Genomic DNA, 26,685 nt, shown 5'->3' with positions numbered 1-26,685 from the left:
ACTTAATGGTCTGAGACTGGAGGCGCCCCAGAAAGCATGGCCCCTGGACTCTCTATCAGCCCAGAACTAAAACAATTCCCGAGGCCAACTCTTCAGACAGGGATTGGACTGGACTGTGGGACATAAAGGGATACTCATCAATAATGTGCCTCTTAGTCAAGTAGATATGAGAGACCAAAGGGGCAGCTTCTGTCCAGAGGTGAGATGGGAAGGCAGAGAGAGTTAGGAGCTGGTTGAATGTTCATGGGGAATCAGGGGCAGAGGGGAAGAGTGTGCTGTCACAGAATGGGGTGAGCAGTTGGGGTCTCATAACAATGTATCTAAAAAAATTTGTATGGGAGACTAACTTGAAATGTAAACTCAACAATAAAAAAAACATACACATACAAAAAAAATTTATGCACCAACCACTAAGGCCAAAAATGAAGAAACTGAAGATTTTTTACCAACTTCTGCAGTCTGAAATTGATCAAACGTGCAATCAAGATGCATGGATAATTACTGGCTATTGGAATGTGAAAGTTGGAAACAAAGAAGAAGGATTGGTAATTGGAAAATATGGCCTTGGTGGTAGAAACAACATGGAGATCACATGCTAGAATTTTGCAACATCAACGACTTCTTCTTTGCAATTTTTTTTTTCAATAACATAAACACCGACTATACACATGGACATCACTGGGTGGATAACACAGGAATCAAATCGACTACATCTGTGGAAAGAGATGATGGAGAAGCTCAATATCATCAGTCAGAACAAGGCCAGGGGCTGACTGTGGAACCGATCATCAATTGTTCATATGCAAGTTTAAGTTGAATCTGAAGAAAATTAAAACAAGTCCACAAGAACCAAAATAAAACCTTGAGTATATCCCACCTGAATTTGGAGACAATTTCAAGAATAGATTTGACTCATTGAACACTAATGACCAAAGACCAGACAAATTGTGGAATGACATCAAGAGCATCATACATGAAGAAAACAAGAGGTCATTTAAAAAGACAGGAAAGAAAGAAAAGACCAAAATGGATGTCAGAAGAGACTCTGAAACTTGCTCTTGAATGCTGAGTAGCTAAAGCAAACAGAAGAAATGATGAAGTAAAAGAGCTGAACAGAAGATCTCAAAGGGCGGCTCGAGGAGACAAAGTATTATAATGACTTGTGCAAAGACTTGGAGTTAGAAAACCAAAAAGGAAGAGAACATGCTTGGCATTTCTCAAGCTGAGAGAACTAAAGAAAAAATTCAAGCCTCGAGTTGCAATATTGAAGGATTCTATGAGCAAAATACTGAACGATGCAGGAAGCATCAAAAGAAGATGAACAGAATACACAGAGTCACTGTACCAAAAAGAATTGGCTGACGTTCAACCATTTCAGGAGGTAGCATATGATCAAGAACCGATGGTACTGAAGGAAGAGGTCTAAGCTGTGCTGAAGGAAATGGCAAAAAACAAGGCTGCAGGAACTGGTGGAGTACCAATTGAGATGTTTCAACAAACAGATGCAGCGCTGGAGGTGCTCAATCGTCTATGTCAAGAATTTTGGAAGACAGCTTTCTGGCCAACTGACTGGAAGAGATCCATATTTGTTCCCATTCCAAAGAAAGGTGATCCAACAGAATGCAGAAATTATCGAACAATATCATTGGTATCACACACAAGTAAACTCTTGCTGAAGATCATTCAAAAGCCGTTGCAGCAGTACATCAACAGGGAACTGCCAGAAGTTTAAGCTGAATTCAGAAGATGTGGAACAAGAGATATCATTGCTGATGTCAGATGGATCTTGGCTGAAAGCAGAAAATCCCAGAAAGATGTTTACCAGTGGTTTATTGACTATGCAAAGGCATTTGACTGTGTGGATCATAACAAATTATGAATAACTTTGTGAAGAATCTGAATTCCAGAACACTTAATTGTGCTCATGAGGTACCTGTACATAGACCAAGAGGCAGCCATTTGAACAGAACAAGGGGATACTGCGTGGTTTAAAGTCAGGAAAGGTGTGCGTGAGGGTTGTATCCTTTCATCATACTTACTCAATCTGTATTTTGAGCAGATAATCTGAGAAGCTGTACTATATGAAGAACAACACAGCATCAAGATTGAAGGAAGATTCGTTAACAACCTGCAATATGCAGATGATACAAACTTGCCTGCTGAAAGCAAGCAGGACTTGAAACACTTACTGATGAAGATCAAAGACTATAGCCTTCAGTATTGATTGCACCTCAACATGAAGAAAACAGAAATCCTCACAACTGGACCGATAAGCAACATCATGTTAAATGGAGAAAATATTGAAGTTTTGAAGGTTTTCGTTTTACTTGTCTCCACAACCAATGCCTATGGAAGCAGCAATCAAGAAATCAAACGACATATTGCATTGTGCAAATCTGCAGCAAAAGACCTCTTTAAAGTGTTAAAAAGCATAGCTGTCTCTTTGAGGACTAAGATGCACCTGCCTAAGCCATGGTATTTTCAATCACTTCATAGGCATGTGAAAGCTGGACAATGAATAAGAAGACGGAAGAAGAACTGACACCGTCGAATTATGGTGTTGGTGAAGAATATTGAATATACCATGGACTGCCAGAAGAACAAACAAATCTGTCTAGGAAGAAACACAGCCAGAATGCTTCTTAGAAGCAAGGATGGTGAGATTTCGTTTCGCGTAGTTTGGACACGTTATCAGGAGGGACCAGTCCCTGGAGAAGGACATCATGCTCGGTAAAGTAGAGGGTCAGCGAAAAAGAGGAAGACCCTCAACGAGATGGATTGATGCAGTGGCTGCAACAGTGGGCTCAAACATAGCAATGTTCGCGAGGATGGTGCGGGACCTGGCAGTGTTTTGTTCTGTTGTGCATACGGTCGCTATGAATCGGCACCTAACAACAACAGCAACAGTTGAGGAAACTGAGTCAAGTTAGTCAGTTGTCCAGGGCTAGCAAGCTAGTAAGCTTTAGAGCCAAGATTGAACTTATATCCAGCAACATGCAAGCCACCACAGTATGACAAACTTAGAGACAGGTGGTGGCCATCAACAATAGACTTGGGTAAATAAATGGTAGTATATTCATAAAATGGAATGCTACATAGCAATTTTAAAAATAGCAATACTGCTACATGCAGCGACATGGTTGAATCTCATGACTTAACGTTGGGTGAAAGAAGCCAGACTCAGAAGAATACATAATTGTATGATTCCTTTTGTGTAAATATCAGGAACAGGCAAAGCTAATCTGTGGAGATAGATAACAAAAAGTGGTTGCCTCTATCGTGATATTGACTGGAAGTGGGCACAAAGAAACCTTCTGAAATGATTGGAATGTTCTATATCTTGATCTAAGTGGTTCTATGGATGTATACATATATAAAAATTGATCAAGCTATACATTATACTGTAATTAAAACAAAGTTACTAAATTAAAAAATTATAATAAAAATAAAAGAGTCAACCTATGTCCTCTGACTGCAAATCCAGCACTTTGGGAAAGGTTTTCTTTGCAGTTTAAGTGTCTTAGAACCTCCCTGTTTGATTTGCTGCAGTAATATGCTGCCAATTCCAGAGCCCCTGGTTGGCACAAACAGTAGTTAAGTGCTCGGCTACTATCCAAAAGGTCGGCAGTTTGAATCCACCCAGTGGTGCCTCAGAAAAAAAGTCTGGTGATCTATTTCTGAAAAGTCACAGCCATTGAAAACCCTATGGAGCACAGTTCTACTCTGACACACATGGGGTCGCCTTGAGTTGGAATCAACTCCACTGCAACTGGTTTGTTTGTTTGTTTTCTGTTGCAACGATTTATCTTCCTCCACAATTGAATCTGCTTGCTACATTGTGTGCCTTACTGGGATGCTGTTTCCAGTTCAGAAGCAGCGCCTATGTCTTGAAATGTTCATCTATTTGTTGCAAGATCTGAAAGAACACGTAAAACAATACATTGTTATGTCACAGAGTTCAGATTTTAGGGTATTGTTTGGCCAGTCTGTATCCTGCCCTCTTCTTTCCACTGCCTATCCACGAAGGTCCTGGACAAGCCCCATTTCCTCCTTATATTGTTAGCCTGTCATGATCTCACCTTTCAGTCAACTCCTACAGTACCACTGACTCCTTCCCCTCTGTCTATAAACATTCGCAGTTCTTTTCCCAAAAAACCATGCCTGGGCTCTGACATCCCCTCAAGTTGATGTCAAAACTCATTCCTTCCTTTCACAATCAAATTTCTTCAAAGAGGAGGCAACGCTTAACTGTTGTCTTTGCTGCTTAATCCCTTGCAATCTGGCTTCCTCTCATATATCCTGCTTTTTCTTTAGGGCACCAGTGCCCTCCTAATGGCCAAAGGTATCTTTGACCCTTTTGCAATACCTGACATTGTTGCTGTCTCTTTATTCTTGAAACTCTCTCCTCCCTTGATTTCTGTGAAACGGTTGCTATGAGTCGAAATCGACTGGAGGGCAACAGGTTGTTTTTTTTTTTGTTTATTTGTTTGTTTCTTTGTTTTTGGTACTACACTTGTCCTCCCCTAATTATTTCCTTTTTGTCTCCTTTCTGATATCTTTTTCTCCTCCTATTCCCTACAAATAGGCATTTCTAAAAATTACACTCTACTTCCTAGCTCAGAGATTCTCACCATGATGTGAGGCAGATTTTAGTGACATAAACTAATTTGCATTTTTAGAAGCTCACTTTGGCTGCTGCAAAGAGAATGGACTGTGGGGCAGCAAGAGTGCAAGTAGAGACTAGTTAGGTATTGCATAGAGTCCAGATGAGAGATGATAGTACCTGGAATGGGGTAGTAGCAATGCAGAAGGGGATAAGTTTATGTATTTGAGAGACGTCTTGGAGGTGGAACTGATGGAAATTATTGATGGACTGAATTTGCTGGTGAGGAAAAAAAAGAAAACATGAGTAATTCCCAGGTTTCTAGCTTAGGCAAGCGGATAGGTGTTGGTGTCTTTACTCAGCTATGGACGGTGGGAAAGGGGCAGAACATACTTGGATGAGGAAATGAAGAGTTTGGTTTTGAAAATGTTAAGCTAGATATGGCTATTAGACAACTCGGTGGCTATATGAATACATATATAGATACAGACGTAGATATATTGTTGTTGTAAGGTGCCATCAAGTCGGTTCCAACTCATAGTGAACCCGTGTACAACAGAACGAAACAGTGCCCAGTCCTGCGTCATCCTCACAGTCGTTGTTATGCTTGAGCCCATTGCTGTAGCCAATGTGTCAATCCATCTTGTTGAGGGTCTTCCTCCTTTTTCGCTGACCTTCTACTTTACAGCGTGATGTCGTTCTCCAGGGAATGGCCCCTCCTGATAACATGTCCAAAGTACGTGAAACAAAGTCTCACCATCCTTACTTCTAATGAGCATTCTGGATGTACCTCTTCCAACACAGATTTGTTCGTTCTTCTGGCAGTCCGTGGTATATTCAGTATTCTTGGCCAACACCATAATTCAAAGGCGTTAATTCTTCTTTGGTCTTCCTTATTCATTGTCCAGCTTTTGCAATGCATATGAGTCGATTGAAAACACAATGGCTTGGTTCAGGTGCACCTTAGTCCTTGAAGTGACATGTTTGCTCTTTAATACTTCAAAGAGGTCTTTTGCAGCAGATTTGCCCAATGCAATGTGTTGTTTGATTTCTTGACTGTTACTTCCATGGGAGTTGATTGAGGATCCAAGTAAAATGAAGTCCTTTACAACTTCAGTATTTTTTCTGTTTATCGACTCAATGGCAACGGGTTTGGTTTTTGGTTATTGAAAGGGTGCTAAATGGAAGTTTGATAAAAGTTAAATGTAACACAAAGTCATCTTGGAGGAATGGAGTTTATATACTGAAGGGAATTTTCAAAGGCTTCAGGGTCAGGCAGACCTGATTTTGAATTTCTGCTTTTCTTCTTTTTAAGTGTGACCTTGAGCAAGTTCTTTCATCTCTACGTTGCATCTGTAAAATGGTTATATTAAAACTTCCTTTGTGGGACTGTTGCAAGGATAAAATGAGCTAAAATATCCAAAGTGCCTATCACAATGCTTAGTACATAAATGCTCAATAAATGTTTAAAGAGTGGGAAACAAGCTGGATTTTAAAGAAGGTAAGGATACTGGACTGTCTGAGAGCAGTTAATAGTTCAAATTAGTGTGGGAGTTGGTGGCATTGGCCAGCTTTTACCAGATCATAAGGTTTTCAGGATCTGGAAATACTGATGGTAATTCTAAAACTGCTTCAGGATATTCTTTAATGTGACCCTCACACTGAACCTAAAGTATTTCCCCAACCCTTGTTCAGCTGCAGAAGCAAAAGGAGGGAGGGAAAAAGAGCTTTAGTTTCCAAACATTGAAAGTATCTTCTCGCATACTTACTACCACATGAGTTTTCAAAGAGTATATTTGACACCATTATTTGATTGGAATCTACCAGTTTCCACAGAACCTGCCAGTCTCTTGGGAAAATGCTATCAGATTTGCAGTGGCGTCACTAGGGTTGATCTCACTCAGTGCAGTAACTCACAGTGTCACCCCCCATGCTAATTACCACAATATTTTAGCTAAAACACCAGAAAATTTGACAAAATCAGGGAACACCAGCCACAACAAAAACAACAGATGAAACCAAGTGATTTGAAGCATGATTATAATTGGGTAATAATGACAGCTCTGAAACCAGAGCGCATTAGAAGTTTCAAAAAGCGAATTAGCATAGATTCATGCAAGCTGGGCTTACGAAAAAATGTTCTGTTGTTATAACTACAGGGATATATTTTTTTTAATTTTTAATTTTTTTATTGTACTTTAGATGAAGGTTTACAGAACAAATAGTTTCTTATTAAACAGTCAGTACAATATTTTTTATGACATTGGTTAACAACCCCACAACATGTCAGCACTCTCCCTTCTCGACTGTGAGCACGTTTTTTTTGGTGAAAATGTACATAGCCAAAGTTACACCATTTTGAAAGTTTCTACATGTACAATTCAGTGACATCGATTACATTCTTCCAGTTGTGCTGCTATTCTCACTAACCTTTTCCAAATTTTTCTATCACCATTATCTTCAACTCTCTGTCCCCTAGGCTTCCCATCAAACCTTTTGAGTTTCTGTTGTCAATTTGATCTCACATAGATAATTCTTTTTTTTGTACCTTACAAGAAGGTTTGCAGAACAAATAGTTTCTCATTAAACAGTTAGTACACATATTGCCCTATGACAATGGTTAACAACCCCACGACATGTCAACACTGTCACTTCTCAACTTTGGGGTTCCCTATCACCAGCTTTCCTGTCCCCTCCTGCCTTCTAGTCCTTGTCCCTGGACTGCTGTGCCTCATTAGTCCTGTTTTGTTCTATGAGGCTGTCCAATCCCCGGCTGAACAGTGAACTTCAGGAGGGGCTTCACCACTGAGCTAAAAGGGTGTCTGGGGGCCATAATCTCAGGGTTTCTCCAGTCTGTCAGGCCAGTAAATCTGGTCTTTTTTTGTGAGTTAGAATTCTGTTCTACATTCTTTTCCAGCTCTGTCCAGGACTCTCTGTTGTGATCCCGGTCAGAGCAGTCAGTGATGGTAGCCGGGTACCATCTAGCTGTACTGGACTCAGTCCGGTGGAGGCCTTGGAAGCTGTGGTTCTTTAGTCCTTTGGACTAATCTTTTCCTTGTATCTTGTTCTCTTCATTCTCCCTTGCTCCTGAAGGGATGAGACCAGAGGAGTATCTTAGATGGCTGCTCACAGGCTTTTAAGACCCCAGATGCTGCTCACCAAGGTAGAATGTAGAACGTTATCTTTATAAACTGTGTTATGCCAATTGAGCTAGATGTTCCCTAAGACCGTGGTCCCCACAGCCCTCTGCCCAACAATTCAGCCCCTCAAGAAGTTTGGATGTGTCTATGAAGCTTCCATGACCTTTCCTTGTACAAGCAACTGCTGACCTTTTGATTAGCAGCTGAGCTCTTAACCACTGCGCCACAAGGGCGCCTATTGTTAATTAGCCCCCCCACAGGAAAGCCTGTCTACGTAAGTTGCAGCTGATGTATCTAGGTGGTGGTGGGCTCTTGGTAGCTACATTGTTTCTGTCTTTAAATATTTAAATAGGTGTATTTGCAAGTTCAGAGAATTCATAAAGAGTTGAGGCTGCGTTTTTTAGCCCTAAAACTCAAAATTCTCGTCTATTGTAATGATTAGCTCCGGCTCTCCCGGTTCTCAAACTCCTGGAAACTACATCTCCCAGTATGCTCTGCGGCTGGTCTGACCTCATTTCAAATGGCCCCGTAGGGCAACAAGGATGGTTAGTTTTGACCGTACTTATTTTGTGCCATAAATTTCAATTCTAACTGGCAGCTATTTGGGCTGTTTTATAGCCACCAAACCCCCTTTTTTAAACTGTGGCCACTAAATGGAGGGCTTCGGGCCTGGGAAGGTCCATCTGTTCTCTCAATTGGATGGAGAGCGGGGACAGTGTCTCCGGCCATCTCAAGAATAGGAGGGAATGTTGACCAGGGAGCACCTGCGGCCGATCAGAGGAGCAGGAACTCGAGCCCGAACTGAGTCCGTAGAAAGCCGGATCCGGACGGTTGCTCCGGATCGGTTGGAAGTGGAACATGGAGGAGCCAGAGGAACCGGCGGACGGTGGGCAGTCGCTGCCGCCGGTTTACATCTACAGTCCCGAGTATGTCAACATGTGCGACTCTTTGGCCAAAGTCCCCAAACGGGTAAGAGAGGTCGGGACGAAAGACCGCGGGGCTTTTCGGAGTGGGGGGGGGGGTGCGTAGCAGTGGAGGCGGTGGAAGCGGAGAGGACACTTGGGCTGGGGGAATCTTTGTCAGGTGATGGAGGAAGTGTTCTCTTATAGCGTTTATAGGCGGGGTGTCCAACGGAGGGGGGGGGGGGGGGGGGGGGGGGGGGGCATAAGGGAGGGGATGGTGTTTCTTGCTACAAGGGAGTCTCTGAAGTCGTGGGAAAGAATCGCGGAACTGAAAAGTGTTCCATCACCTAAGTTAAGGGCCCGTTGCTTTCCCTTTAGTGATTAAGATACTTTGTATCTATATTGTGTAAAGTGTATGTAACTGTTACGTAAATAGAAGAAAAACCCAAAACCCAGTGCCGTCTAATTGATCCGTCTCATAACGACCCTATATAGAAAGGAGAGCTAAAACAAAGTTCCTTTGGTTCAAGAGGACGCGATCGGTGAGATTTCGCCGAATTAAACTGTTAAAAGACATTAAGCACAGACTATTTTCTGTCTTTTGTTTTTAGGCCAGTATGGTACATTCTCTGATTGAAGCATATGCACTGCATAAGCAAATGAGGTAAGTTGCCTTTCTTTCTTGAACATAGTCTTGAACCTAAGTATTCATAGCTTTATTATCTATCCTCCTTGACAGTGAGAGAAGAATGGTGCTTTTTTTTTTTAAGCTTTTGTAATCTGCCTGTAACCACATGGAAGTGCTTAAGAAATTAAGAAAACTTGAAAAAAAAGTGCATGAAGCAGTTAAGATCCCATAGAAATAGGACTCTATTGCTGAGAGGGGAAATATCCTAGGGATAGGTGCATTGTGGAAATTTTGAAGTTACATTGTGGAGATTTTGAGGTTACTACATTTGGGTACTAAAACCTGTCTGATAGATAAAGGTGTTCAACTGGGAGGAACTTTCATTTCAAAAAAAAAAAAATTATGACTAACAAGAAAGCAAAGTAAAACTGTCCAATTTCCTTGCTGTTAAGTAGGGAGATATTCAGTAAGTGTTAAACAAATGGAAAAGTGGTAGAAGAGAGAGCAATTAGAACTTGGAACCTGGTCCCAGAAACTAAAATATTTATTTTAATGGACAGATTTTTCACCTCTGACGGTATAGACAAGTTTTCTTGAAGAAGACGTATGTATGACTCTTTAGATCTTGGCTATTTATTTAATTTTTGAGGTTGAACTACAGGATTTCTTCCAGCCTTCTTGGTGATAGTAGTAGTCTGTATACAACAACATAACAGCCCACTGCCAGTGAATCGACGGCGATTCATAGCTACCCTATAGGACAGAGTAGAACTGAACCATAGGGTTGGTTTCCAAGGCTGTAATCTTTACAGAAGCAGGCTGCCTCATGTTTCTCTTGCGGAGCGGCTGATGGGTTCGAACTGCTGACCTTTCAGTTAGCATCTGAGCACTTTAACCACTGTACCACCAGGGCTCCTTCATAGCTTGTATGGTCATATTGATTCATGATAAACTCATGGGTTTGCTTCCATTCAGCAAACATAAAAAACCACTACTGCCTCCCTGTGGCCTAGGTCAGTGCTCCTCTAACTTGTTGAATCACCTTGTTAAAATACATCATCTTGCTAAAAAAATCATCTTGTTAAAATACAAATTTGGATTCAGTAGGTCTGAGGTGAGCCTGAGGTTCTGCATTTCTAACCGTCTCCCAAGTGATGCTGATGCTACTGGTCCATAGATCACACTTTAAGTGGCAATGGCTAGAGAATAGCAGTGCCAGTGGTGGGGTCAGGAAGAGGAAATGTGGAACAGGCAGCTCGAGGTAAAAGGTGGTAAATCTTGTTGTTAGGATAATTCCCTTTGTTCTGTCATTCACCCCTATTTATTACTTCTTGTGAGGTTAAGAGGTTCTGAGTGAAGCCCAGTTTCCAATCTTTCTGCCCCTTCTCTCCTTTCTCTCAGAAGCAGGTGTGAGGGACCAAGTAAAGGAATTTGTACATTTTGGGTTGCCTATTTTTTATCCTTTAGTATTAATAATAATGATAGGAATCCACAAAGCATTTTCATACATGTTATTTAATCTCCACATATGTCCCCCATTAAGGTATTCCCATTTTATAGATGAGGTAACTAAGCTGCAGAATGGTCAAATAACTTACCTGAGGTTTTACAACTAGTAAGTACATAATTCAGGACAGGAACCCAGTTCTCTGACTCCAAAGTAAAAATTATCTAAAAGGATTACATTGCTCAATTAGGAACCAATTAAATGAAAATATCTCTGTCTACTGGTTTGTCATGAAAGTTGTAACTCACAGAGTACAGTTTGTCTGATATCTGATTATTTATTTATCTTAAATATGATTACTCATTTGTTTTTACCTAACTATAAACTCAAGGGAAAAATCTATCCCCTTAGTGATGGAATCATTACCATGATGTGAAGAAGTTGTCTTAGTTATCTAGTGCTGCTATAACAGAAATACTGCAACCGGGTGGCTTTAACCAACAAATTTATTTTCTCACAGTTTAGGAGGCTAGAAGTCTGAATTCAGGGTGCTGGCTCTAGGGGAATGTGTTCTCTCTCTGTCGCTCTGGAGAGAGGTCTTGTCTCTTCTGAGCTTCTGCTCCTGGGCAATCTTCATGTGGCTTGGCATCAATCTTCCCCCTATCTCTGCTTGCTAGCTTGTTTGTTTAATCTCTTTTACATCTCAGAAGAGATTTACTCAAGATACCCATTCCCAAATGGGATTATAACCACAGGCATAGAGGCTAGGATTTACAACACATATTATTTTGGGTGGACACAATTCAATCCATAACAGAAGTAAAGACTATATTGTGCAGTGGAGGCGCAAAACCAAAAAAACCCAACCCGTTGCTTTTGAGTTGATTCTGACTCACAGCGACCCTATAGGACAGAGTAGAACTGCCCCCATAGGGTTTCCAAGGCTGTAATCTTTACGGAAGCAGACTGCCACGTCTTTCTCCCATGGAGCGGCTGGTGGGTTTGAAATGCTGACCTTTTGGTTAGCAGCTGTTATGGATTGAATTGTGTCCCCCCAAAATGTGTGTCAACTTGGCTAGGCCATGATTTCCAGTATTGTGTGATTGTCCACCATTTTGTCATCTGATGTGATTTTCCTATGTGTTGTAAATCCTATCTCTATAGGATTAATGAGGCAGTCATGTTAACGAGGCAGGACTCAATCTACAAGATTAGGTTGTGTCTTGAGTCAATCTCTTTTGAGATATAAAAGAAGCGAGCAGAGACGGGGGACCTCATACTACCAGGAATGAAAAACCAGGAGGGGAGTGCATCCTTTGGACCCAGGGTCCCTGCACGAAGAAGCTCCTAGAGCAGGGGAAGATTGATGACATGGACCTTTCCCCAGAGCCGATAGAGAGAGAAAGGCTTCCCCTGGAGCTGACACCCTGAATTCAGAATTTTAACCTCCTAGACTGTGAGAGAATAAATTTCTCTTTGTTAAAGCCATCCACTTGTGGTATTTCTGTTATAGCAGTACTAAATACCTGAAGCAGCAGCCAAGCACTTACCCACTGCACCACCACGGCTCCTTAGTGGAGGAGCAGAACGTGTTTATTACTTTAGCCTACTGAAACCAGAAGCTGGGGGATGTATTTTCTGCTCAGACTGCTGGCTCCTTTGCAGCTTCTGGCATACTCTGGGTCTGACTCACTCACTTCTGTTTGTTCTGTTATTGTTAGGATTGTTAAGCCAAAAGTGGCCTCAATGGAGGAGATGGCCACCTTCCATACTGATGCCTATCTGCAGCATCTCCAGCAGGTCAGCCAAGAAGGAGATGATGATCATCCGGACTCCATAGAATATGGGCTAGGTAAAGTTGTAACCAGGCAATGATGGGAGATAGACAACTTCCATCTGTAGAGTATAACTAGTTAATCTTTTATAATTTGCATTATGGCTTTTAATGAATTTTTAATTAGCAAATAATGTGTTAACCATTAATCTTAATCTCTTGATTTAGCCACATAACTCACAAAGCAAACCATATGAGTTGAGCAAAACTGAATGATGGATCAAATGGAGGAAAACCTTTCAGTGCCTTATGCCCTAGTAGCAGTCCGTGTCCATATCTGGTATGGCTATATGTATGCTGATTTGGCTGTCCTGTGACCTTATATTTTAACTTGAGTACAGATGTATGTTCTGGCTAACTTTTCTGTCTTATCTCGCATTAAACAGCTACATTTTTTAAACTATAAATGGCCAGTACCATGGTTTAATAGGAAAAAACACTGGACTGGGAGTCAAGAGACCTGGCTTCCAGGCCTGGCTCTTTGTGACCGTAGACAAGACATATCACCTCTCAGGCCTCTCCATCTGTAGGTTGTGGCTAGTTAATCTTTAAGGTTTTTCTTTTCAAGCTCTAACATTTTAAAAATCCTTGCCCCAATATTGTGAGATGTTTCTATCTCAGTCGGAGCTGATGTTAGCACAGTAGCTTTTTGGTTTAAGTTGTCACATCTCAACCTATTCCTCCTCTTTCTAGAATTTATCTCTTAACAGAGTCTTCTGATTTTTGCCCTAAGGTTATGACTGCCCAGCCACTGAAGGGATATTTGACTATGCAGCAGCTGTAGGAGGGGCTACAATCACAGCTGCCCAATGCCTGATTGATGGAAAGTGCAAAGTCGCAATTAACTGGTCTGGAGGCTGGCATCATGCAAAGAAGTAAGAAAATTACCTTTCTGCTTTCTGACTTTACTTAAGTCAATTTTTCAGTTAGGCAAACTCTTATGCTTGTTTTCTTGACGTTTATTGAGAGATTTGTATATATATAGCACTTTACTAGACATTCTGAAGAGACACAAATGAAATAGAAGATGGCATAGCATAGTAGAAAGAACACTACTGAAAGTCAAGGCACCTGGGTTCTAAGCCTAGTTTTGCTCCTAACTCAGCTAACTGACTTGGACATATCAACCCCTCTAGGCCTCAGTTTCTCCGTCGATAAAATGGGCAGGGCAAAGGATATGTAACTCTACATCTCTAAAGAAAGTGGTAACCTAGAGTTAGGTATCTGTCTAAGGAGAAATGGCTTGTGAAGCCACTATTCTTAGGTATTACTTGGGGTTGGAGGAAAAATCCTCTTGGAGTTTTATGTTAACATTTCAAACAGAAATACTCTAACTAGGACTGCTGTGCCTTATTTAGCATTTGGCATCTTGTTTGATATGTCTGTAGTACTTAACAAATGTTGGAGGAGAAGAATTTTAAAAACTGAATTGATCAGTCGTCTGTCTGAAATGAGGCAGCTGTGGTCGTAACTGCCAACGCATCATTTACAAACCAGTTGATTGTCCTATCAGCCATAACCTTGATACTCTGTAGTGCTCTTGAGTCGAGAGAAAATGGCACTCTTTTTTTTTCCAGAATAAATCTTCGAGCACAATTTCAGCATATACAGGTTAAGATAATAACATGGAAATCTTTTCATCAAATTGACAGATTTCATGACCAAAAAAGTCCTTGAAAATTGATGTTTACTACTAGAATCTACAGCTTAGGCAATAGAGCAAAGAAAACCAATGTTTTGGTAATGAATTCTACGTGGTCTTGAAAACAAAACAAAAACAGCCTTTTGTTCGCTTTTGCTGTGTTTAAAAAAAAAAAAGTTCAAGATAAATATATGAACCCTAGGGGAAAAAAAAATGACCCTCTCTTCCTCGAACTGCAGAATGAAAGGAGAAGACTAAGCTTCTCTGAACCAGAAACTTTTATGTCCTTTTGGGCTTAGTGAGTTGGGAAGAAAAGTAGTGTGGTTTCATGGAAAATGCCTGGTCCTAGGAGTCAGATGTAGTTTCTGCATGTGGCACTGGAGGTTCTTATGTACTTAAATTTACTGCATAAGACATGGTAGGCCCTGGATGAGTTTCTAGTGGAATACTCAGATACCTGTCACTTTATTACTGTTTTGCCGCCAAAGGAAGTGCACTGTATCTTGAGCCAGTCGTGGCTGCTGCTTGGCTCTGTACAGGCACAGACATGCCCACACATCATTATCTTTACAGTTTCAGACAGCTTTCAGCTGATCCTACCTGGAAACAGACACACCTTCAGTGAAAGCAAATTACAATCTAGGGATTGTTCCAATTCAGATCAGAATTCCAGGGTGTTCTTGGCATCTCGAGAACCTTTCTGCAGATGAACTACAGGTATTAAGCCCCAAAATTTACATCTAGCAAGCATTTACATACTATAATCACAATATTTGTTTAAACCTCCCAATCCCCCAAGACATGCACAGATTCATATGTATCATTTATTCATTCAACAAGCATTGCTTTGTCGTTAGGTGCGGTCGAGTTGATTTTCAACTCATGGCACCTACTATATGTCAAGCATATGTTTATCATCCCTAATAAGCAGAAGTACAGAAATTGAAGCAAGGTTTCTTTTTTTAATTAATAAACTTTATTTTTTTAGAACAGTTTCAGGTGTACAGAAAAATTGAGCAGAAAATACAGAGAGCTTCCATATACCCTCTCACACCCCTTCCCCCTCCCCGCACACAGTTTCTCCTGTTAAAGTCCATAGTTTACATTAAGGTTCACTCTTTGCATTGTACAGTTTTATGGATTTTGACAAATGTATGATGTCATGTATCCACCATTACAGTATCATAGCAAATAGTTTTACCACTCGAGAAATCCTGCCTATTCATCCCTCCCTCCCTCCTTCTGAACCTCTGGCAGCCACTGATCTTTTTTCTGTCTCTATAGTTTTGCCTTTCCCAGAATGTCATATAGTTGGAATCATACAGTATGTAGCCTTTTCAGATTGGCTTCTTTCACTTAGCAATATGCATTTAAGGTCGCTCCACATCCTTTTGTAACTTGTTAACTCATTTCTTTTTATCACTGAATAATATTCCATTAGCTATGAGTGGGAATTGACTCAACGGCAATGGGTTTTTCACGTTTTTGTATGGATGTAGGACAGTTTGTTTATCCATTCACCTATATAAAGATATCTTGGTTGCTTCCAATTTTGGGCAATTATCAATAAAGCTGCCATAAACATTCATGTGCAGGTTTTTGTGTGGACATAAGTTTTCAACTCATTTGGGTAAATACCAAGGTGAGTCATTGCTGGATGGTTTAGCTTTTAAGAAACTGCGAAACTGTCTTCCAAAACGGCTGTACCATTTTGCATCTGCACCAGCAATGAACGAGAGTTTCTCTTGCTCCATCCACATCCTTGTCAGCGTTTGGTGTTGTCAGGGTTTTGTATTTTAGTCATACTGATAGGTGTATTTTTTGGTATCTCGTTTTTTAATTTACAGTTCTCTAATGATATATAGTGTTGAGCATCTTTCCATAGGCTTATTTGCCAACCGTATATCTTCTTTGATAAAACATCTGCTCAGATCTTTTGCCCATTTTTTAATTCAGTTGTTTTCTTATTGTTGAGTTTTAAGAGTTCTTTGTGTATTTTTAGGGGGCCTGGTGGTGCAGTGGTTAAGAGCTAAGGCTGCTTACCAAAGGTTGGCAGTTCGAATCTACCAGCTGTTCCTTGGAAACCCTGTGGGGCTGTTCTACTCTATCTCACAGAGTTGCTATGAGTTGAAATTGACTCGACAGCAACAGGTTGGGTTTTTTCTTTCTTGGATCATGCTTTTGGTGTTTATCTAAAAACTCATTACCAAACGCAAGATCACCTAGATTTTCTCCTGTTATCTTCTAGAAATTTTATACTTTTGCATAAAAGTTTAGGTATATGATCCACGTTGGGTTACTTTTTGTGAAAGGTGTTAAGAGCTATGTCTAGATTCATTTTGTTGGATGTGGATGTCCAGTTGTTCCAGCATCATTTATTGAAAAGAATATTCTTTCTCCATGGAATTGCCTTTGCTTTTTTGTCAAAGATCAGTTGACTACATTTGTGTGGGTCTGTTTCTGGGCTCTTTGTTCTGTTTATTCCATTGATCTATTTGTCTGTTCTTTTACCAGTACAACATAGTCTTGATTACTGCGGCTTTATATTAAGTCTTTTTCTTTTTTCTTTTCAAATTTTATTGTTATTTTTGAGAATATACACAGCAAAACATACACCAATTCAAACATTTCTACATATGCAATTCAGTGACATTGATTATATTCAAGTTTGCAACCATTCTCACTCTCCTTTTTTTGTCTTTACTTTTTTATTGTACTTTCGATGAAGGTTTACAGAGCAAATTAGTTTCTCATTAAACAATTAATACACATATTTTGTGACATTGGTTGCCAACCCCAAGACATGTCAACACTCTCCCCTTCTCGACCTTGGGTTCCCATTACCAGCTTTCCTGTCTCCTCCTGCCTTCTCGTCCTTGCCCCTGGGCTGGTGTGCCCATTTAGTCTTGTTTTGTTTTATGGGCCTGTCTAATCTTTGGCTGAAGGGTGAACCTCAGGAGTGACTTCATTACTGAGCTATAAGAGTGTCCGAAGGCCATACTCTCAGAGTTTCTCCAGTCTCTGTCAGACCAGTAAATCTGAGCTTGTTTTGGTTTTTTTTGGTGAGTTAGAATTTTCTTCTACATTTTTCTCAGGCTCTGTCCAGGACCCTCTATTGTGATCCTGGTCAGTCAGTGGTGGTAGCTGGGCACCATCCAGTTTTGCTGGACTCAGTCTGGTGGAGGCTGTGGTAGTTGTGGTCCATTAGTCCTTTGGACTAATCTTTCCCTTGTGTCTTTGGTTTTCTTTCATTCTCCCTTGCTCCAGATGGGGTGAGACCATTAGAGTATCTTAGATGGCTGCTCAAAAGCTTTTAAGACCCCAGATGCTACTCACCAAAGTAGAATGTAGAACATTTTCTTTAGACTATGTTATGCCAATTGAGTTAGATGTTCCCTGAGACCATGGTCCCCACAGTCCTCAGTCCAGTAATTTGGTCCCTCAGGGAGTTTGGATGTGTCTTTGGAGCTTCAATGACCTTGCTTGTACAAGTTGTGCTGGCTTCCCTAGTATTATGTACTGTCTTACCCTTCACCAAAGTTACCACTTATCTATTGCCTATTTAGTGTTTCTCCCTCCCACCCCTCCTCTCCCTCGTAACCATCAAAGATTGTTTCTTTTTGTGTATAAACCTTTTCATGGGTTTTTATAGTAGAGGTCTCATACAATATTTGTCCTTTTGTGATTGACTTATTTTACTCAGCATGATGCCCTCCAGATTCATCCATGTTGTGAGTTGCTTCATAGATTCATTGTTGCTTTTTATCGTTGCATAGTATTCTATTGTGTGTATGTACTATAGTTTGTTTATCCATTCATCTGTTGATGGGCACCTAGGTTGTTTCCATCTTTTTGCTATTGTGAACACTCACACTTCTTTCCTGAGATGTTCCTCCTCCATTAACATAAACTCACTGCTCTCTAACATTCCTGTCTAATCTTTGTGTTGCTGTTGTCACTTTGATCCCATATAGATAGCTCTTAAAAGAGCATAATGCTCAAGGCAGAGATTTTTTTTCTAGTTAAACTATTGTTTGTCTTTAAGAAGACTTCAGGGGTTATTTTTGGTTTAGGATTTAAAGATTATCTCAGGGTAATAGTTTCAGTGGTTCATCCAGCCTCCATGGCTCCAGAAAGTCTCGAGTCCATGAGAATTTGAAATTCTGCATGTTTCCCTTTTAAAATGTTCAGGATTCTTCTATAGAATCTTTGATGAAAATGTTCACTAATGGTAACTAGACACCATCCAGTTCTTCTGGTCTCCTGGCAAAGGAGGCAGTTGTTCATGGAGGCAATTAACCCCACATTCGACATCCTCCTCCTATTCCTGACTCTCCTCCCTTTGTTGCTCCAGGGACCGATTGTCATGCCTTGGATGGCAGCTGCAAGCTTTTAAGACGCCAGGCACTATGTAACGAACTAGGAGGTAGAACAGAAGCACTAAACACCTTATCAGGCCGGTTAACTGGAATGCCCCATGAAACCGCAAGCCTTAACCTTCAAACCAAGAAACCAACTCCCGTGAGGTTTTTGGTTGTACATAAGCAGCCTCAGCAGCTACTCTTTTATTATTATTTTTTCACTGTTGTAAATATATCTATCACAACTTTTGCCAGTTCAACTTTTTACTGTTCAGCTTATTGACAGCAATTACAATAACTGACTGTGCAACCCTTCACATAATCAGTGTAATTTTCCCACCACCATTAACCCCCCACTTTCCCCCTCCTTCCCACCCCTGGTAACCACTAATGAACTTTGGTCTCTATACGTTTGCCTTTTCTTGTCTTTTTATATACTGATCATACAATATTTGTCCTTTTGTGGTTGGCTTATTTCACTCAGCATAATGTCTTCAAGCTCCATCCATACTGTAGCATGTATCAAGACTTTGTTTCTCCTACTGGCTGAGTAGTATTCCATTGTATGTATGTACCACATTTTGTTTATCCATTCATCTGTTTATGGGAATTTAGGTGGTTTCCACCTTTTGGCTAATATGAATAGTCCTGCAGTGAACACTGGTATACAAGTCTTTATTTGAGTCTCTGTTTATCCATTCATCTGTTTATGGGAATTTAGGTGGTTTCTACCTTTTGGCTAATATGAATAGTCCTGCAGTGAACACTGGTATACAAGTCTTTATTTGAGTCTCTGCTTTCAAGTTTTCTGGATATATACCTAGGAGCAGAATTGCTGGATCATATAGTAGTTCTACTTTTAATTTTTTGAGGAACAGCCACAGTGTTTATGACAACGGCTGTACGATTTTGCATCCCCACCAGCAATGCATAAGGGTTCCAGTTTCTCTACTTCCTTACCAACATTCATTATTTTCTGTTTTTTGTTTGTTTTTATCTTAGCCATCCTAGTGGGAGTGAAAAAGTATCTCACTGTGGTTTTGATTTGCATCTGTCTGGTAGCTAATGACGTTGAGCATATTTTTACATGTTTGGTGGCCATTGAATGTCCTCTTTGGTGAAATGTCTGTTCAAGTCCTTTGCCCATATTATGATTGGGTTACTTGTCTCTTTGTTGTTAAGTTGTCAAAGTTTTGTATATATTTTGGTTATTAGATTCTTATCAGATATATGGTTTCCAAAGATATTCTCCCAGTTGGTAGCTTGTCTTTTCACTTTTTTGGTAAAGTCTTTTTGATGAACAAAAGTTTTTAATTTTTATGAGATCTCATTTATTTATTTTGTCATTTGATGTTTGTGCTTTTATTATTAGATAATCCATTGTTAAAAGCTAGGACTGACATGGTTGCCCTTGCATTTTCTTCTGAGTATTTTAGGTTTTAGATTGCACATTTAGGTCCTTAATCCATTTTGAATTTGTTTTTGTGTATGGTGTGAGGTATATTAAGTCTTAAAACTGGGTAGTATCAGTCCTCTAACTTTGTTCTTCTTTAACACTGTGTTGGTTTTTCTAGGTCTTTTGCCTTTCCATATAAACTTTAGAATTAGTTTGTTGATATCCACAAAATAATCTGCTGGGATTTTGATTGATATTATTTTAAATCTATAAATCAAGTTGGGAAGAACTTTCATGTTAACAATATTGAGTCTTCCTATCTAGGAACATGGAATGTTGTTGTTAGGTGCTGCTGAGTTGATTTCCGACTCATAGCAACCCAGTGTGACAGAGTAGAACTGGCCCCATAGAGTTTTCTAGGCTGCAGTCTTTACAGGAGCAGGTCATCTGGTCATTTCTCCCACAGAGCGGCTGGTGGGTTTGAACCATTGACCTTTGTGTTAGCAGCCAAGTGCTTAACCATTGCGCCACCAGGGCTCCTTACCAAGAAGAATAGTGGATGAGAATTGATGTGCCTAAGGAGTTGGTAGTCCCATTGAAAAGTGATAAAGACCTGAACTAAGGCATGGGAGATGGAGGACAGTAAAGGCGGATTTGAGAGAGCATTAAGAGATAAAAATCAAGAAATAATGATTGCCCTTCCAACTTGGAATTGAAGGCACTCCCAGAGATAACCTTTCACCCAAATAATAGACCAAACTCATTGCCATCGAGTCAGTTCCAACTCATAGCAACCCTATAGGACAGAGTAGAACTGCCCAATAGGGTTCCCAAGGAGCAACTCTTGGATTTGAACTGCCAACCTTTTAGTTAGCAGCCGAACACTTAACCACTGTGCCACCAGGGCTCCAAAATAATAGACAGGTCTATAAGATAAACAATAACACCTATGGGGAAAGTGTTCCTTAGAACAGTCATCTATATAAGACCAAAAGGGCAACATCTGCCCAAAAGCAAAGATGAGAAGGCAGGAAGGGGTCAGGAAAACCAGACGAATGGAAATGAGGAACTCAGGGTGGTGATGAGTAGAGTGCTGACACATTGTGGGGATTGCAACCAATGTCATGGAACAATTTGTATATAAATTATTGAATGGGAAACTAATTTGCTCTGTAAACCTTCACCTAAAGCACAATAAAGTGTTCCAAAAAATATTATGAATACCACAAAAAAATTAATGATTGAATGAATATGGGAAAAAATCAGCACAGTTCTACTCTGACACATGAAGTCACCATGACTCGAGGGCAACTGTTGTTGTTGTTGGATATGGGAGAAGATGAAAGAAGGGGAAGATGACTAAGGTTTCTGGCTTGCTTGGATGTGTCCCAAACAAGATAGCAATTAATAACAATAACTAACATGATGAACTACGTGCTAGGTACTACCTGACATGCGTTTTGCTCATATATCCTCACAAGAACATTAAGAAGTGGGTACTATCATTATCCCTATTTTACACATACAGAAGTACAGAGAGGGTAAACAACTTGTTCAAGATTTGTAAGTGGCCGAGTTGAGACTGAAACCCAAGCAATCTGATTCTCCAACCTGTGTGAGTAACCACTGTATATACTACCTCAATAAACTCCCTCAATAAACAGGAGTAGGTGGTGGTATGTAGTGGAAGTGATACTCAGGGAAATTGGATATACAGGTTTGGATATGGAGGTAGAAGCTGGAACTGGAAACAGATGTGTTGTCAGTATATCAAGTGGTGATGCAAACCCTGAAAATGGATGGGATTACTTAGGAGATAGAAAGAGAATAAGGAAAAAAAATAGAGCCCAGAACCCCAGGAAACACCCACTTGTAATGGACAAGCAGAAGAAAATGCTCCAGGGAATTCAGCTGAAAAGCAACAGTCAGGGCTAGCCAGAGAATCAAAATAGAGAGGTCGTGGAATCCCAAGGGAGCAAAAAGAGTTTAAAGAAGAAAAGAGCTCTCAACAGTGTCTTGTGCTGTAGAGGGGTACTGTCCAGATAGGTACTAAAGTGTCAGTCGTATTTGGCTAGTAAGGTTAGTGACCTTGATAAGAGAACTTTCTGGAGAGTAATGAATAGAGGAGTGGAGTGCCTAAGGGAGAGTAAGGACTGAAGGATAGTTTATTGGTTTTGTTCAGTTTTAAAAGATTTAAGAACATTTACAGGTTGAAAGGAAAATATTGGAAATATGAGAGGGATAAACAATGGACCCAAGTCTCAGAGGATACAGGAGAGAATCAGGTAAATGGCTTTGGGAGGATGAGACCCACCTTTTCTGAAGCCAGAGAAAAAGAAGTAAAGATGGGTGTGACAGAGAAGATTATGAATTGCCTGCTAGCAAACCGAGGCAGTTCCTGCCTCATGACCTCTAGTTTCTCTGTGAAATGACTCTTGTTCTCATATATTGCTTGCTCATGGACTTCTTTGAATCCTTTGATCCTGCATTTTGTACTCAGTTTTTTAAGAAGTCATCTTGTCTCATCCAGGTTCCCTTAAATGGGACTTACCTTACCCATGTAAACACGTGCTGGGTGATTATTAAAACCCTACACAGGATATTGACTCCTACCTCCAGAATTTGTCTAGATCACATCTTATTTGTTCACTTTGACTGGCTATTCCTCATCCTTGCCTTTTCTGGTGTCTTACTCTGTTTGGCTCTGCATCTCAGCTCCCAATATTTTCCTTTTTCTCATTGTGATAATCCATTTAAGACCCACATCTCTAGCTCAGCCACATTGTTCTTCCTTCTGCAGTTCTGTTATTTGCCCTCTTGTCCCATGACATTTCAACCTTTCACCTGCCAACATGGAATCTATGCCAACTGGGCCCCCTCTGTCCTGCTTCCCTGCTAGGAGAGGGAGACATTATTGTCCTAGAATGCTGATTTCCGGGACTTCCACCTGGGGGCAGTGAATGGTAGAACCATTACAGTCTATGCCCTGTGTCTTAGCAAGCTCTACAAGAAGAATATAGAACTAGACCTCCTTAGTTCTACTCAACTGGCAGCTAGGACCAAAGCTACTAGAGCTGTATTCCCAAAAGCTCCCACCTTATGCATCAGACAGAGTGAATGGCAGTGAATTGCACCACAGTTCTAATTCCTCAAAGGGCTCCTATGCTCAGTGTGACAATGTTGACCAAGCAGCTAAACCTCCGTCTCTAGCTGTACCACCCCACCTCCAGCCTTTACAAACAAATAGATAGCTACATGAAAATGGAGTCTTGGACTAAGTGTCAACCACATCTTCTTACCACCAAGGCACAACCCTCCTTCACCCGTAGGGGACATACCCATATCACTTGCTACTCACACATGTTCTGTGCTGGCACATGAAGAACAGGTACATCACCAGACAGAATAGACAGGCCTTTCCTATAGTATGCCAGATCAATCTTACAATATATGCCCAACCTACAAAGCACCAGCCCCTCCATAGGAAAACTACCCATCCACCCAGCAGAGTAGTAACCAGCTAAGACATACCTTTGTTTCTATGACACCCCCCCCACCCCAGCCTCTAGGAGATGAGATATGTTCCTCTAGCTCCTGTAGAACTGAGGAAGACAGTATGTCACAGTTGATCAGTATCACACAGGGATTTCCAGCTCCACCAGTTGCTAGCTGTGTGACGTTGGGCAAGTTACTTAATTTCTTTATGCTTCGGTGTCCTCATTTGTAAATTAGGGTAATAATAGCACCTACCTTCTAGGGTTATAAGGATTAAATTTAATAATTACATTAAAGTGCTTAGCAAAGAGCCTGGTACATCTTAAGTGTTTGATATAAGTTATTTATTATATCCAGACTGGGTTACACTCGAGGTCTTAGGCAGCCTCTCAGACAAGTCCCTGGCCCAGCAAGTTCAACTCTCTGTCCAGCTGAAGTTAGCCCTGGTACTGTTTGTCACTGACTACACTTAAACTTCCCCTTTTTTCCTTAAGCTTCTCCTTTCTGAAAGCTATTGCGCACAAGACTCAAGTCCTTGACGTTGTCAGAGTTCTGCTGCCAGCATTCCCCATATTCTCTCACCCACCCCCAAATGTCACATAGAATTACCTGATCAACCTGCCCCTCACACTGCTAGAATCGAACCCATAAGACAAAAAAAGATACCACCTACCAAGAGACAATGGATAACACTGCGAAGAATGGGAATTCCAGAACACTTAATTGTGCTCATGAGGAACCTGTACATAGACCAAGAGGCAGTCGTTCGACTAGAACAAGGGGATACTGAGTGGTTTAAAATCAAAAAAGGTGTACGTCAGGATTGTCTCTTTCACCATACTTATTCAATCTATATGTTGAGCAAATAATCCAAGAAGCTGGACTATATGAAGAAGAACACAACATCAGGATTGGAGGAAAACTCATTAACACCCCTGCAATATGCAGATGACACAACCTTGCTTGCTGAAAGCAAAGAGGACTTGAAGTACTTACTGATGAAGAGCAAAGACTACAGCCTTCAGTATGGATTACACCTCAACATAAAACAAAAATCCTCACAACTGGACCAATAAGCAACATCGTGATAAACAGAGAAAATATTAAAGTTGTCAAGGATTTCATTTTACTTGGATCCACAATCAACGTACATGGAAGCAGCACTCAAGAAATCAAACGACATATTGCACTGGGCAAATCTGCTGCAAGAGATCTCTTTAAAGTGTTAAAAAGCAAAGATGTCACTTTGAGGACTGAGCTGCACCTGACCCAGTCCATGGTATTTTCAATTGCCTCGTGTGCATGCAAAAGCTGAATAATGAATAAGGAAGACCAAAGAAGAATTGATGCTTTGGGATTATGGTGTTGGTGAAGAATATTGAATATACCACAGACTGCCAGAACAAATCGGTCTTGGAAGATGTACAGCCAGAATGCTCCCTAGAAGTGAGGATGGCAAGACTTTGTTTCACGTACTTTGGACATGTTATCAGGAGGGACCTGTCCCTGGAGAAGGGCATCATGCTTGGTAGAGGGTCAGTGAAAGAGAGGAAGACCTTCAACCAGATGGATTGACACGGCGGCTGCAATAATGGGCTTAAACATAGCAACAATTGTAAGGATGGCGCAGGACTGGGCAGTGTTTTGTTGTGTTGTATATAGGGTCGCTATGAGTTGGAGCCGACTCTATGGCACCTAACAACAACAACGAAGAGACAGAGCAACTACTCCTGATCAGCAAAGGGTAACTGTGTAGTAGCCCTCATGCCCGGGATTTTCCTTACTGTTGAAGGGGCAGATGCTCTCTGAGCCCGAGATCAAGGGCCTTCTATAAAATGAAAACTCTGGACAGCAGCTTATAGCAGGTTTCATCAAACCATCTCCTTCACACTGGCCTTGATACTTTCTGAAAATAAAAAGCAGGGAGTTCTTCCTTGTCAAGATCATCCCATCCTCAGTGGAATCACTATTTAAAATCCTTTCTATTAACCTTGAACCTCCTAAATCAATTCCATAAGACTCCAGCCTTTGCAGGCACTTTAGGGACACCTACCAAATCAAAAAAAGAATAAAAAATAAAAAAATAAAAAAAAACCTCATAACCTCATCTAAATCAAGAAAGGTAATTAGTGGAAAATTTTTGTGCAGAGTCATTGCCTTCCTCCAGCAAATGAAATCTTGTACCACCTTCTAGAGTACTTGTCTACCCAGGCAATATCTTGATAAATTTCCTTAATGTGACTTCACGGAATCTCTGGGCTGGGTGGTTGGTAATGGAATGATTACAGTAACACCATCTCCAGGCTAAGCCTAAAAGTGTAAAAGTGGTGTTTCTGGATTACATTATGTTCTGCCAGAGTTTACATAGTGCTGGATAATATGTAAGCCTTTCTGAAATGAGAGTCCCCTAGGATGATTGAAGACATCAACAGTCTCTTGATACCAGTAATTCATCTACCATCTCTGTATTTTCACTATCCCAATATCCATTCTCTATAAGGGAAAGAAATTTGGTTCCTAGACAAAAAGATGACCTTCCAGTAGCTAACACCTTATTACTTCTACTCCAGCCCTGTTGACTGATGCTTCAACATCCAGGTGTGTGGATGGGTGGAGGGCATTGTCCTGTCATAGGAGGACCTGGGTATTTTGATTTATGCCCCTGCACCCATTTCCCCAGGAAGTTGGTCCTAACCAAGTTCAGTTACCCTAAGTGGGAATGAGAGTTGTTAGTGATCAAGGCCACTTTCAAGATAGGGAGAAACTTTCTTAAAGAGGGACAGTCAGCTTGTGATCATGAGCTCAAATCATCATAGCCTGGAGCAGCCTGGGAAGACTTGTAAACTCAGTCCATACTAGGCAAGGTGGACCCTTCCCAAAACACCCATCCTGTTTCAGAATACACAATATCAAGGGGCAATAGAAATGGTTCCAGCCTGAGATCGTCACAGCCATCTACCACAGGCGCAGCACAGGTACCAGGCAGATGCATGTGTAGAACATAAAGATCCAGGTCCATCATGGGGCAGCCAAGAGTTTTATGGTGTTCTAAGGTGCCCTGTTCTTTTAGGATCAGGGGTTGCCTGTACCCATGTGCACCACTCCAGGCCAACCCAGCCTGTTCAAACTTTACATATAGTCTGGTGGAGTATTTTATAATATGGACTGCACACCACCTGCATCTTAATCTTAAAATGAAGATTCCTGAATCAGACTCTCTAGGGGTATTTGTTTTTA

At 40.8% G+C, this 26,685-nt stretch overlaps 1 protein-coding gene across 3 annotated transcripts in view; it reads left to right on the top strand.

Annotated features, from left to right (window-relative positions):
- The first annotated feature begins 8,261 nt into the window (after positions 1–8,261).
- HDAC8 (histone deacetylase 8) overlaps positions 8,262–26,685 on the top strand; it is a 331,772-nt gene continuing 313,348 nt past the window's right edge. For 2 of the 3 annotated variants that reach the window (XM_023734688.1, XM_023734687.1), the window contains exons 1-4: positions 8,304–8,712; positions 9,257–9,309; positions 12,442–12,572; positions 13,288–13,429. In XM_023734688.1, the coding sequence (XP_023590456.1) occupies positions 8,602–8,712; positions 9,257–9,309; positions 12,442–12,572; positions 13,288–13,429 (437 nt within the window). In that variant the 5' untranslated portion in view covers positions 8,304–8,601. Of the gene's footprint in view, positions 8,713–9,256; positions 9,310–12,441; positions 12,573–13,287; positions 13,430–26,685 lie in introns of all 3 variants that reach the window. The other variant, XM_004380149.2, reaches the window with a different exon arrangement.

Source organism: Trichechus manatus, unplaced genomic scaffold (genome assembly GCF_000243295.1).
Source record: "Trichechus manatus latirostris isolate Lorelei unplaced genomic scaffold, TriManLat1.0 scaffold00070, whole genome shotgun sequence".
Lineage (NCBI taxonomy): Eukaryota > Metazoa > Chordata > Mammalia > Sirenia > Trichechidae > Trichechus > Trichechus manatus.
The sequence above is the reverse complement of the archived record's forward strand: the minus strand, read 5'-3'. Positions and strand labels throughout refer to the sequence as shown.